Source organism: Leptidea sinapis, chromosome Z (genome assembly GCF_905404315.1).
Source record: "Leptidea sinapis chromosome Z, ilLepSina1.1, whole genome shotgun sequence".
Lineage (NCBI taxonomy): Eukaryota > Metazoa > Arthropoda > Insecta > Lepidoptera > Pieridae > Leptidea > Leptidea sinapis.
The window spans coordinates 14,165,795-14,181,003 of NC_066312.1; the positions used below are offsets into that span (position 1 = coordinate 14,165,795).

A 15,209-nucleotide genomic window follows, 5' to 3' on the forward strand; every position below is an offset into this window, starting at 1 on the left:
AATTTTTCATTCATTTGTTGTATTTTCCCGAACAATACGTTTTGTCAACTTGTTCGAGTAATAACTACGAAATAGTATTTTTTTTTTTAAATTGCACTTAGTGGTTTTTTATAAATTTGTTATTCTATAGGCAATTTTGTTAATTAAAGGCTCGTTATTATGCCTGACTTAACATCACTGGAAATCATTAGGGCTGATGAAATGAGAAGAAATGGCCATACCTACAGATCGATTGCCTCAAAGCTTCGTCGACCAGTATCAACGATTCATCGCAGCATCCAGCGGTACAGATCGTCTAATTCTCTTGTGAACATCGAGGCGAGATGACAGTTTTTTACAACTTGGAGTTCATAGGAATACGCGATTAACGGCTGTACAAGCTCGAAATGAACTGGAAGACGTTCGAGGAGTACGAGTAAGTGAGCGTACAGTTCGCAGGAGATTTGAAGAAGTTGGTTTAGGGTCGTATATACCTGCCAAAGGGCCTAAACTTGAGAGACGTCACCGCGTAAACCGATTAAGCTATGCGCCAGAACATCGTCATTGGGATTTGAACGAATGGCAGCAGGTTCTCTTTACTGATGAGTGCAGAGTTCTTTTAAAATAGATCGATGGGAGACAGCGAATATGGAGACGCAAAGGAGAACGCCACATACAGTCTAATTTTGAACACACAGTGGCTTATGGTGGCGGCTCGATTATGGTTTGCGGAGGGATATGTTTGGGAGCTCGCACGGAGTTAGTGATAGACACAGGAAGGTGACCATGACAGCAGATCCATACATCAGAGGCATTTTAGAAGAACATGTTGTAGCATTTGCCCCATTTATTGGTGACGACTTTATTCTAATGGAAGATAATGCTCGTGCTCATAGTGCACAATCGGTACGGGCATATCTGAGCCACGTAGGTATACCGGTGATGCAGTGGCCAGCAAATTCCCCCAATATGAATCCGATAGAGCATGTCTAGGACTTGCTAAAAAGAAGGGTTAAATCCAGAATGCCACCCCCCAACAATCTGAATGAACTTGGAAACGCATTACTTGAGGAGTGGGAGCGGTTGCCTCAAGAAATCATCGATAACATAATCTGTAGCATGCCCAGACGAATGGAAACCGTAATTAGAGCAAGAGGGGGAAACACTCGTTATTAATTTTGCTTTAATTTTATGGTTAAATCATTTAATGCTTACTTTTTTTTATTTTTTGTGATGGTTCATAATCATCTAAAAATTTCACTTATTTCAAATTTATTTATTTTTCAAAAAAAAATAACGAAGACTTATCAAAGTAGTTGTTAAAAGATGTTAATCAATTTGTTATTTTGTGTCTAATTACATTTTCGTCAAATATATGCGTCTCTCTCACTTTTTTTCTGTTCCGCTAATTGTGCCGGTGTGTATAAAAAGTAATCATAATCTAGTCCCACAATGTCCGATCCCTTAGATATTCAGCTGTGGAGTAATAGGATTTACGACAGAGCCATTTTTTAATAAAACATTTAAATTTATTTATAGATAATGCCTGAACAGTGGCTAGGAGTTTATTATAAAAGTGTATACATTTACCCTTAAAGCTATTATGTATCTTATGAAGCCTACTAGAATTATATACAAGCAATCCTTTATTTTTAGTGTTATAATAATGAAAATCACTATTAAGAGCAAAAAGGTGACGATTTTTGTGAACATATATAAAATTTTCATAAATGTACTGACAATGAACATGCTAAATTCATTCACAATTTTCTTTGAGAGACTATCTATAACCAAGCTGATATAAGCTGCACGAACAGCTCTCTTATGCAGAGCAAACACTATATCAATGTCAGCTGCATGACCCCACTGTAAAATACCGTACGTCATGATGCTGTGAAAATAACTGAATTGTTATTGTTATAACAATCCGAGATAATTAACAATTTATAATCGTCTACATCAAGCTGTGTTTATTACTTATAACTCAGCAACAAGAACTGATTTGGAAAACGCACACATACATTTGATGCTCACGATCTTAATGCGTGACATTTATACCGAGTACCTACTACCAAACTATCGAATGAAGTTCCATACGTGGTGCTTGACGATATAGTTATCTTCTAAAAATGGTGTAGAACCTTAACCTTAGATTGAGGATTGGTCGCAAAGTGCTGCAACTAATACTACGCCCAAGTGGGCTTACTCGAACCCGTCTCGAACAATGTGTGACGTTGACGTGCCACATGTCCTGTTAAACTTTGCTAATAATTGAAACTTAAGTGCCGGGTAAAATTAAAACTTTGTAAAAGTAATACTACAAGAAATAAGAAAGACACTGATTACATATCATCAGTAAATATTTTGTATTTTATTAATTTCAATGTAAAATAACACGAAGCGTATATAAGCCACAAATTTTGAAAGATGCTATTGAGTGCCAAGATGTACACATGCATCTTTACAAATATCCAATACACATCTCACAAATTTGCCGTAATAAAATGCTATTGTTCTTAGGTAGTTTATGAAACCACGCTGAAACTTTTTTTTACTCAACATATTAATATCAGCATAATAACTGAAAGAAAAAAAACATGTATATGTACATGATGCTTTAATTTTTCATAAATAAAAATATATGTAATAATAAACCTTTTTCGTGTGTTCAAGCCTACGCTATCTCGATGGCTGGTCCGTCCGTCAACTCGTGAACGGTGCTGTTTGTGGTGCAGGTCGACCTGTTATAGTTAATAAATCATTGTATTAGTTGGATGCGATTACTAATTGTGACAATAATCACGACCATTATGTTCACGACGCATCCTTACACAAACAATGAATTCAAACTCTAAAGGTTGATGCATCCAATATACGATAATTTATATTTACAAAGTTAATTCTTTATTACTTTTTATGAAATAATTTATATTATTTAAACACGATTCATATAGTGGATGCAACACCTTATAAAGTAATTTGTTTTGTCGATTACAGCCATTGTAAAATACTCTATTTGATGGAAAAGAGTGGCCGTTGAGTTTCTTCTATATTCTTCTCACGAGCTCCACTTTTTTAGAACATATTGTAAATTCACTAATTTAAAAGAAATACTAGCTGACACGACAGACGTTGTACTGTACATAATAAATAAAATACTGTTTTTTATGTATTTGTCAATGGTTTTTCATAACATTAAGAATTATTTCGTAACGTATGCTCCTTGTTGTTACAATGAATTTTTTTCACAGCAGAACTGTCAAACCGTCAATAAATTCTCTCACAGAAAATATGTTCATACAAAACAAATATTGAAAATAATAATAATAATGGGTCCCAAATCGAAATAAAAAGTATCCTATCTCTCAAGTTGGACTAAACTGCACTCCATGAAGTGATCCCCATTAGAATCCGTTCATTAGTTTAGGAGTCCAACGCGGACAAACAACGTGTCACGTAATTTATATATATTATTAAGATATAATATGGCGACTATTCAAAAGCGCTCAGTTTAAGCCTAATTTAATAAAGTTTATTTGACTTTGACTCTCTCGGGAACAAGAAAAATGTTTTTATCCAAAAGGTATACACTGAGTATTTCAACGGTTGTCAATTACATAAATCATAACATCAAAGTCATCTTGTGATGAAGTTGGAAGGCAACTTTAATAAAACAAAATTCTTAGCCGTTCGGCCTAACAAGAGGCCTTTCTCTACTCTTTCAAACTGATACTTCCAATACTATCTGTTATCTGTGTAGATTTTATTAAGATTGAAGTCATTTTTTATTTAAAAAGGAATAATAAATTTAATAAGAGCTTATAACTCTAATTCTAACATTAAGTCGTTTAAACAGGGATTTAATATACAACTTTAATTTGTACCAAAATTCAGGGACGATGCGGGATTCGAACCCGCGCCTCTCCGGTCCCAGATGGAGCCCTATCCCGAGAGTTGAACAAGATATTGGTCAGTTGGTAAGAGCGCTCGGACGGAACCAGAGAGGCGCGGGTTCGAGAGATATATAGGTGTTTTATAGGTACATTTTCACTACGATCAATAGACGAGCTATGCTTAAATAAACTTATAATTTTGTAACTGATTTGAGTCTCACAATGTTGAAATTCTTCAAACGATCACTAACCTCTTTATTGTATTTCAGGGGTTCATAAAGATCTACAAGCAGTTCTTTCCTCAGGGTGACCCCAGTAAATTTGCATCGCTCGTGTTTCGGGTCTTTGACGAAAACAATGTAAGTGAACATAGTTAAATATTATGTTAACTCCACAGAGAACTTTGTCTTTTATGATGATGATGTACAAATAATAAATGCTAGGATTGCCTTATTTAAGCATGTCAGCAGAAATAACACTATTTAATTATTTAATTAAATACATAATTATTAAATTACAACAAAGAGCGAAAAATAGATCACAACGCGTTTTAATCATTTCATAGCATAATATAATAGCTACGACTGGTATTTCGCTGTGGTATTATTATTATCTTATATCATTTATACGTCTAGATAGACTATGACAGCTGTGAAAACGTCGAAAAAAATTGAGTTTAGAACTAACCTCTATTATGAACAATTCAGGCACACTAACAGTCTAATACAAATCGCGAGTGTAAGACGTAGCTTGTCACGCACACGAAACTAATATTCCTGGCCTGTTTTTATCGGTTGTCTAACAGCGAGAGACTCTATCTACAAGTTTAAATTATCTAAGAGTATTACCATAGACTTACAATATACTAAGGAATATACGACCTGACAGCCCGCTAATGCATGGTCAATTTTGATTTGTAAATGTGTTTTTTGATACTGGTTTAATATTCAAAATACTAAGGAGCTAATGCCAATAGTGGCTTACTGTTTATGACTTGTAAATCAAAATCTGTTACAGTCACAATAGATTCGCTTACATTTTCTAACTTGCTGTATGCTGAGATGTATTCTACTCTCTCACACGCTTTGTATATTGGAAGTGTATAGGTTTTTCCGCGTTTGCAACGACGCGTTTTCATAAAAGCCAGAAAAATGAATTTGGCGTGAATGTTTACAGTGAACACTAGCTTTGGCCTTTAAGTGTAACAGAAGCTCATGACCAACTGCTGTACTTAAAAATAAATAGTAGTTAAAAAAACTAAATAAACACGCTTTTTATTAAAAAAAAATTTCAAATTGTAAATTAACATCAATTCCTGCCTTATAGACGATAGATGATATAAATTATATAAGTTAACAATAATCTTATTTTGCAAATTTTAAAATGGAATAATTTTATCAAATAATTGTGTTGTAAATCCACGAAGTTTGAACGAAATGTGACCGTTTAAAGTGGATCAAAATTGCGCCCAAATGAGTCGGTTGCAAACAAACATTCATACAGGTTAAACTAATAAAAAGCATGTAAACTTAGCACTTAGGAATATTCAGGAAACAGATTAATCAGCTAACTACAAAGCAATAAAGTGACACCGTCGAAATACGATTGACTGATAATTCATATATAGATGACATATTTGCCCTTTAGAATACAAATATTTTCCTAGTCATGCATATATCCTAACCCTAATAATTAATAGATCCTAACAAATTCCTATATTGCAGATGAGAATGTGAGATTTGCGAACCAATTCTCATGGGACTAATTGTATCAAGAGCAATATGCTCTCAAAATTCTCAATATTTGGTCTATATGATTCATCATCATCATCAGCCCGGAAGACGTCCACTGCTGGACAAAGGCCTCTCCCAAAGATTTCCACGACGATGAGGTCCTGCGCTGCCCTCATCTCTCGTTTTCCAGCAATCTTGAGCAGATCGTCGGTCCATCTTGTGGGGGGCCTACCAACACTGCGTCTTCCGGTACGTCTATATGATTGTCTGACAATATTTACCCGTGGCCAGATACGTTTGGGCAATTTAATACCACTTCTGTAATAGTCAATAACCTAAGTCAATGCTTAGTACGTTTTGTGACCATGACACTAAATATTCTATATTTAACTTCCAACCGTGAGTTTACCAACTGCTTGTGTTCAAACATTCACGACTTGAACAATACCATAAAATTCAGAGAATACGAGACATTGGAATATTCCAGTGTCGCAAAACTGCACCGACTACATTTTAACCAGTTTCGATTTCTATAACACATGATATAACTCATTTAGGCTTCGGCCCGACATTCATTAAAAGCTGTTAGGTAACATCTGATATTGGATACTGCAGTGTTCAATATTCATAAGTAGAACCTTATCAGAACATCTGTATCGAGCTTCGTTGGCAGATACAATGATAGACGAGAGATGTTTTATAAATATTTCTGCAACGACTGCACTCAATTTATGATTTTGCCACAGAACTTTATCGATTCTAGTTTTGATTTACGTTATTTGATGTCTTCTATGTAAACGATTTCTAAACCTTATATTTTATTAGCATTTATACAGGCTTCAGATTTAAATGAAGAGAACATAACAAGGGCTATCCAATTATTATTATTACTTGTTTTAACAAGATTGTTACTTGATAGGAGATAATTTAACAAGGCCATTACTATTATTCCATTTGATTTATTACTCTTATGACAAAATAAAACTTCTTTAATTTCTAACTTTAATCTTTATGTTTTTTACTAAATGTAAACTAAATATTTATTACAAATGTGGCACAACGATGGCTCTTTTAATATTATTATCAAATGTAATTAGATGTTTTTAAAGCTACTATGTATATTTAACAAACTATAAACATAAACAAATATTAATAGAAACAGTGCCGAATAATAATGTATCTAGTCTGGCCATAAGTCATAATACAAATAAAAATGCTATTATTTTTCATGACGTAATATAATATAATACTCTTGTTTCCATTGATCCATTGTACATTTCAAAATTAAACGCCTTTTTAGTTCTAACAGCACGCAGTTGGTATATTCGACTTGATTATACTATTGAGCATTTGTCTGGTATATATGTCTGACGACTCCATATTTACAATATAAGACAAAGCAATTACTGGAATCCTGTTTTTTTAACACCCCATCCCATTATGTTGATCTAATATTACCACAAAAATATATGTTCCTTTCGAGAAATGATCGAAGTTTGTAACGAAATCAACTTGTTCCGAATTTGAATTCAAAAAAATAATACTCACCACTCCATACTCACAATATACAAAGCGGTTTTTGGAATCCTGTTTTTTTAACACCCCATCCCATTATGTTGATCTGATATTACCACAAAAATATATGTTAATTGCGAGTTTGTAATCGAAGTTTGTAACGTAATAAACTTGTTCCGAATTTGAATTCAAAAAAATTAATATTTTAAGTTTTCAAATGGTTATCATATTTATGGCCGGACATATTATATAATGAATCGTCTAATGTTAGTTTTGGCAGCCTGTTAGTTATGTTAAAATTGGGTATCACAGTGAGTTTTGGAGGCCATTGTCCAGCAGTGGACGTCTTCCGGGCGATGATGATGAATCATATAGACCAAATTTTGAGAATTTTGAGATTTGAGAGAATATTGTTCTTGATAAAAATTAGTCCCATGAGAATCGGTTCGCAAATCTCACTTTCGCATCTGCAATATGGGAATATGTTAGGATCTATTAATTATTAGGGTTAGGATATATGCATGACTAGGAAAATATTTGTATTCTAAAGGGCAAATAATGAATTGGTAGACCATATGATAATATGTGATCTAGATATTAATATTAAGTCATTCGTATTTCGACGGTGTCACTTTATTGCTTTGTAGTTAGCTGATTAATCTGTTTCCTGAATATTCCTAAGTTTTTACATGCTTGATAAATAAATGAGGTACAAAATATATCCTATAGAAAGCTTATTATAGAATTTTTTTTTTTTTTCATTTTGATGAAATTCCATTAGCAACGAAAACTTAAAACAAATAATGAGGTTTGCAAAATTTGGCTAAATTTATCTCGATTCTTCCCAGTCTTCAAACATACAGCTAACGATGTAACTTACGCTTGTAGATCACATGGAAATATATTTGTTGTGAAAATTTCTTAAGGCGCATCGACCATTTCAATTTGTGGCTATTAAATGACACTTAACTATTACGCTCGGTCATGTAACATTCGTTCGGGTATAGGAGGTCCTAAATATTGTAAATGTAACGTAAGTAATGAGTAAGCAAGTAATGTTACTTACGTTAATCTTATGGACACAGTTTTTTTTTATAATTATCAGGACATGGTTCGTTGCCGCGACCATATAAACCCTATCCAAGGTTACAATACTTATTTGAAGGGGTAGGTAACCTTCGGAAACCACTTAAACAAATACTAGTTTCCCAAATAATATATTATTAAATATATTGTATATTTTGATTGAATAGCATTTGAAATCACTTATTGAACGGCAAAACCGTTTTCGTTATTTGAAAATATACGCCTCAGACCTGAGAAGAACGGGCGCAAGAAACTTTAAACTAAAATGAAGTATATTTATTGTAATCTATTTTCTTATCTATAGGATGGCTCGATAGAGTTTGAGGAGTTTATACGAGCGCTATCTGTAACATCGAGAGGCAATCTCGACGAAAAATTGCACTGTAAGTATCTTTCTATATGCTATAAATCTGGTATATTAAGATTAAAATGATAGTAGAAAGCTGAAGTAACAAATTAAAGAATGTGTAAAGCATCAACGAGTTTTATGTTTAAGTTTAAGATATTTAACATTTTTTTATGGACAAGGAATACAAATTGAGCATATGGCAAGTAATCATCGCAGCCTATTTTTTTTTATTTATTAGAAGGGTGGCTATTTGTCTAGCCCTAATAAATCCTAGTAAAATCGCGTACAGAATTGAACTACTTACTACAAATGACGTTCTATACATATAGACCAATCACGTCGTATAAAAACAAAGCCGATAGATGGAACATGACACAAATGACACCATAATAAGCTTCTACTGCTATATTTATATATTGTCGCATTTACTCCAATTGCTTAATACGTTCTTGGTCTATAATCAGCAATCTTAAACATTTGTTCAGTTCAGGTTTGGCAGGTCGTGGCAGTTGATACACGACTTTGAAGAAAACTGTGCTTACATTGTCTTTGAGCACACTTTTACCGTTCCGCTATCAGACTGCAAATGTTATGACCCTATATGGGTATAGAACGTCATTAGATAGCTTAATAATTCAGTTTTTGGCGTGTGGTGTAGTATTAGTATTTCGTCGATACGGATTAAGCCCAACAGCTCTTTGAAATACTGGACTCAACGAAAAAATAAGCGATCACGCCGTAGCAGAGTACTGGATTATATAAAATCGAGCAAAAATATCTGCAAAGCACAAATCCGGTCCAATGCATCGAGCCGATACTGTTGGTACAATATAATTGAGCTTCACGTAATCATTAACATTGCTATATTATTTATCTCATAAATTTCAGGGGCTTTTCGTCTCTATGACGTGGACAACGACGGATATATCACGCGTGATGAGATGTACAACATAGTTGACGCTATATATCAGATGGTGGTATGTGTTTATTATAATACTAGCTATAAATACTGTCTGTGAATTCGTCTGCGTGAAATTCTGCCTTGGGTCTAGAGAACAAAATGTACAGTGTATAAAAATCAAAAATGGAATTTTCTCATAATTATAATATAAAGTTATTCTATTTCTACCAATAATCCACCTCCCTGTCTGAGGATTTAATAAAAATTATTTGAGTAGTTTTGGCGATGTGGGCTAACACGAAAACAGATAAACAGACATACAGAAAATAATTGTATAAATCGCTGATATGTGTTCTATAAGACTTATCATTCACCACTTTCTATTTTTTGACGTCTATTCCATTACGTAAACACAACAGAATCTGTTTATAATCAAGTTATTTCTAGTAGGTATTTGTAAAAACCTACACGTGTTTTAATCGAACCTAAAAAAAATTAAATGTTTTTTAAAAATTATTACATAAGCTGGTCATTCTTATTCCCTATTGTAATACTTAATGTGAGCTAAAACATGTGGTAAAATATTAAATTATTGAAGGTCCCGTGCCAAGTGATACGAGTAATTAAAATAATTATAATATTTATTAAATTTCAGGGTCAGACGCCACAGCCCGAAGACGAGAACACACCACAAAAACGTGTCGACAAGATATTTGACCAGATGGACAAGAATCATGATGACCGGCTGACACTGGAAGAGTTCCGTGAGGGCAGTAAGGCAGACCCCCGCATTGTTCAAGCTCTGTCACTTGGGGGCGATTAATCGATGGTCATTCTCTCGCCGGATTTCACATTTACTTAAAAAGATAAAGCGATTTGCGCCCGTTGCGTGACTACTCGTGCCACTTCACTAGATAAGTTACTGTACACATATACTGTATTACAAATTAATTATTGCACTTTCAAATTATATTCAGAAGGCACAGTAGACACGAGACGCTTTCTATTAAGTATTTGTCAATATAAATCTGAGAGAGGTATAATTTAATGGTTATAAAACATACTTTAAGGGATGTCCTACATAAGTGACGTAGCGCAACGGGATCCTACGTCCCGTCGTTATAACGTTTATTTCATCTAATAACAATATATATTTGTATGGTAAGTGTATCTGCAAAAAATTATAATGACTCTCATAAATTAACTATGAAGGTTTATTACATACAAATACGTAGATTTCAAGTACCTAGGAAGTCCCGAAAATATACGGTGTATTGATGTTTGCGTAAAAGTTTCTCAAACAACTACACGAGATACATGCTGAATTATGTTTTGTTAATGTTGTAATGCCAAAAATTAAGGTTGCAGTAAAAAGGGCGCACAATTAGATCGCACCCTTGAGCCAAGCCTACCAGATGGACGTCTTGTATACCAAACTTTGGATCCTGTCAGGCTTATTGCCTATGTAGGATATCCCATATATTAAGTACTAGTATCTAAGTAAACGTTTTACAAAAAATAAACTTTCACGTTAGATCAACGGTACTTTGTAGTCCACTCGATAGGTCACACGAGATGTACAGTATAATACAAATATTGAAATCAATATTTTAAGGCATTACAAGAGGTCCATTTTGCATCTTATAAAAAGAATATAACAACTGTTTGTTTACCATTAAATGAGTCTTTAAACCACAAAGCTTGCGGTTGTCTTATTTTAGCTGTTATAACGTCATAATTGTATATGGAAAAATTTAAATCGCCTATCTTGTGGACTATTTGTGGCTAGACTTTGAAACTATACAACCAGAAAACGATTCAAATAGTGTTCAATAAATGTCGAAATTAATTAACGTGTCGGTAATTGAGTTTCGATATGGCACTATTAGAAAATCTTTTCAATGTTTGAAAGATTGAAAAGATTCATATAACAACGTAGTTTAACCCATAGCCTTACAAAGAGGCACGTATTCTAATTAATAATTAAATGTCTGTAAGTAGTGTTATTGTAGTGATTATAATAATTTTCAATATTCGTAATTGAATTTAATGTTGATAAGCAAATATATTTTGTACCTACTCAAGAAACATTAAATATTAATTAGATGTTATATTCACTGCAGATTCTCAGTAAAATGTTTCTTGTTATCAAATTTACTACTTCTTAAATTACGAATTATAATTCAATAATTTTTGGAAAGAAAAACTTCAGTCATCTGTAATATTGTTTAAGCAATTGTCATTCGCATGGTCCTCTGTATAATGTAGCAATCGTAAAGGAATACGATAAGTATATTTGATTTGAAATAAATAAATCCAGCGAGAGAAACGAATTCAGTTGTAGAATTAAAATCTACTTAAGAAAATACCCTTAATCCATGAAAACATCCTCATTTTAACAATTTCCTGGTCCTGTTCTGCAGAATAATCTATTACTTACTAATGTTAAAGTTATTATCAATATGCGTAGTTACACACTTACAACTCTTTCCATTTTTCAAGATTATAAAGGACTTTATTATAAACATATTTTTTCACTAATCAGTTATGTTACCTTCTATAATTTGGATACAAAATTGAAAACACTCTGTATAAAACATAAATGTATAAAACTAACTATTTATTTTATAATTGATAATTCTTAAAAAGCCTTGTTGTAATGCTGCAATAATTTTAATATTAGATCAACCTGTTAATTGTGTCAATTTTATCATAAGCTCTCGTATTATGGGTGAAAATTTTAATGTCTTTAAATAAAATGAATAAAGAAATGGTTAACATCTAAATGAAAGGTAAAAGTAATTATCGAATATTTTAGTATATGAACGGTTAATGACTTGAATATTTTTCATATTGATCGGAGTGATATTATCATTTCGATTTTCGCTTATGTTAGAAACATTTTCTTTATGTCAGGGTTTTACAAGACCATATTAAGTTAACTAGCTATCGAGGAATTAGACCAAACGATTGCAGTTAAAAGTTTTGAGAGAAAGAAAACAAATTTGGTTAAATTACGTGTTTGCACGTCGCATAATGCAGGCTGTGTAAATGTTTTTTTCTATATTTTTTCTTTCTTTCGTATCTAATTATAAACTTATAAACATAAGCAGTAGTTGACGTATTTGGAGACTAAAGTTTGGCAAGGTTGTATATTTTTGCGGTGTATGGACAAAAATAAATCAAATTAATCTGATGCTACCTATACCTATACCAGGTATAGGTATAGGTAATGAAACCTAGTTAGGTACCATATAAGTTAATTCAGTTTCATTTTGTTGACACAGATGAGTTCAACAATTTGTATTTCTTTTATGGATAAATTACTAGAGTAGGAATATTTCGGCTGTGGGCTTATGCATAGAATTAAGTAATGGTTTGCTAAGAGCGGGAAAGCTGTTTGTTATATTAGATTTCAATAGTGTTAGTAGATGCCTATGTATAGCACAGGTTGTGCTTTTTTGTGGTTGAGGAAACTCTTAATAGTACATAGGACAAATATACATTTTTTGCACATTTTAATATTGGCTTTGGTAAAAATATAATATACTTACTCTTAGATTTTCCCGACTTCTAAATGGTTGATGTGTTGAAACTTTTAAAATCAAATTATTAAGTGACTTATATTTATATACATTTAGGTACCCATACCGAGCTATAAAAATCGGCACCGCTTCACTCCATTATATTATGGTGTTTTATGGGTATCACTAGGTTGCTTTTGAGAAGCTTTTCCCAACTATATACAATTTCAATATTTTGACTCTTTGACGAGTATAGACATATTTATTATTTACATCCTTTAATTCCTTTATAACTATATCAGACTTATATTTTATACACACAATCTTTAGAACGAATAATACACACCAAACGACAAACGAGAACCGTAGCTCCATCTGGTGAAAATATATTGTAAACGGAAATTCCTCCAACAGGCGCAATATTACTAGGCCTCACTTGCAGTAACAATTTCTTTGATGGAATGGTATAATTAGCCATTGAATATGATGGATGCGTCGCTACACTACCAAACTGTAGGTCACCCACTATTGGCGTACTTATAAAACATAATTCTCGTCAAAAGACAATCGGTGTGATATTTGCTAATGATTCATTCATGGCAATATTGTTTGCCACAAAATTTGATTGGCCTTTTTTGTGAAAATCTAGGGAGGAGGGTTAAATCAATGTCAGTGAAAGTAGAAAATGCTAGCAAGCTCGTCATATTATGCATTTAAGGTAAATAAGTAGAGTAATTTACCTATGTAATAAAATAAGAACTAATGGAAAAAAAATTTGGACAAGAAATTGGCTAAATAAATGCATTGTTTAACAACTATAAATAACTAAATCGATAGCTGATCGATTACCTGAGTAGATGATTTTATTTTATTATTTATATAAAATGAATGAACTTATTTCTAAATGTGTGCTTAAAATTAGCAAATGGTGTTCAGTTTCCAGCACTGGATCAGCCGTCTAAACTATTTCAATGTCGCTGGAATAGGTGAATTTGACTGAAAAAGTGGCCCGTGAATCCAGTTACTGGATTTTTCTTTGGAACGGGTGTCCAGTTGAAGATTGTATTGTTTTAGTCAGTGTTTTAGTATTTCGGTGCTGGAATGATGGCACACGGATGCCTGATTTGTTTCAACATGTTCATATTAAATACTTAAATTAATTGAAAAATTCAAGAGACTCGCTTCACGAAAACAACGATATCTGTCGTTCTATTTTACTTTATATAGTCAATTCCTCACTACAAAACTGAATAATAAATAATACATGAAAAATTTATTGATAATATTACATTGAGTCGAATACGTAACCTTGATAAGTTGTTAAACAATTTTAATTCGCTGGCTTACACAGTAGCTCTTTTTCTAAATATTGTGTATTTTATCCCTTTAAACGGTAACATAAGTTAAATTTCTTTATAATAATTATACCTACTATAAATCTAATCTTAAGACTTATGAAATCAATGCAATCACAAATGGTAATATCTTTGCTTATTATTCTGTTACTCGATAAGTATTCGAACATATAATAATTCTTGAAATACACTGTTGAAAAATTACAGTGCGTTATGTCTTCGAGTGTAAATAGAATAATTTGATTGGCTATTATTGTTTGTATTGAATAGCCTACTTAATATAATATTCACTTTTAATATAAATTCTTATTAATAAATATGTTAAATGGACGCTGTTGTTTTACTTACCCACCACTTATTTACCTCATAAATCACTGAAATAAAGGCATTTGGACAATCTTAATTCATAAACTGCTAAATCGAACAAAGTATCTAAGCCATTATGCATTTGATATACATATACACATAATAATTATAATATTATGTTTGTTTGTTGTTTTTTCCGTAATGAAACACAAAGCTACTCCCTTAATAGTAAATGATCAATTCCGAACTTTTGATGAAAGAGGGGAACAGACGGTTCACTTTATGTCAGGTAATCACCTCCGCACATAAATGGTTCGTTCCTCAAGGTTAAATTTTTGGACCTTTTCTGTTTCTCATTTTGTATTAATAAGCTCTCTGATTGCGCCAATTAGCTTCATTACGTAGAATGATAGGGCTAACTTGGATCGCGACGTTATTCGCGGAGCGGCCGTGAAGAGTGTACGTCGACCCCGCATCTCAAACCGTGCGTTCGATGCGCGCGCGCGCCACTACATCATATTATAAACTTTTGATACATATTTGAGCTCTTCATAATTTATATTAATTT

The 15,209-nt window shown here is 32.7% G+C and overlaps 1 protein-coding gene across 6 annotated transcripts in view; it reads left to right on the forward strand.

The window, feature by feature from the left end:
* LOC126978565 (frequenin-1) overlaps positions 1 to 14,665 on the forward strand; it is a 201,373-nt gene extending 186,708 nt beyond the window's left edge. For all 6 annotated transcript variants that reach the window (XM_050827518.1, XM_050827513.1, XM_050827514.1 and 3 more), the window contains 4 exons: positions 4,142 to 4,231; positions 8,511 to 8,589; positions 9,444 to 9,532; positions 10,112 to 14,665. In XM_050827518.1, the coding sequence (XP_050683475.1) occupies positions 4,142 to 4,231; positions 8,511 to 8,589; positions 9,444 to 9,532; positions 10,112 to 10,279 (426 nt within the window). In that variant the 3' untranslated portion in view covers positions 10,280 to 14,665. The remainder of the gene's footprint in view (positions 1 to 4,141; positions 4,232 to 8,510; positions 8,590 to 9,443; positions 9,533 to 10,111) is intronic.
* Positions 14,666 to 15,209: the final 544 nt, after the last annotated feature.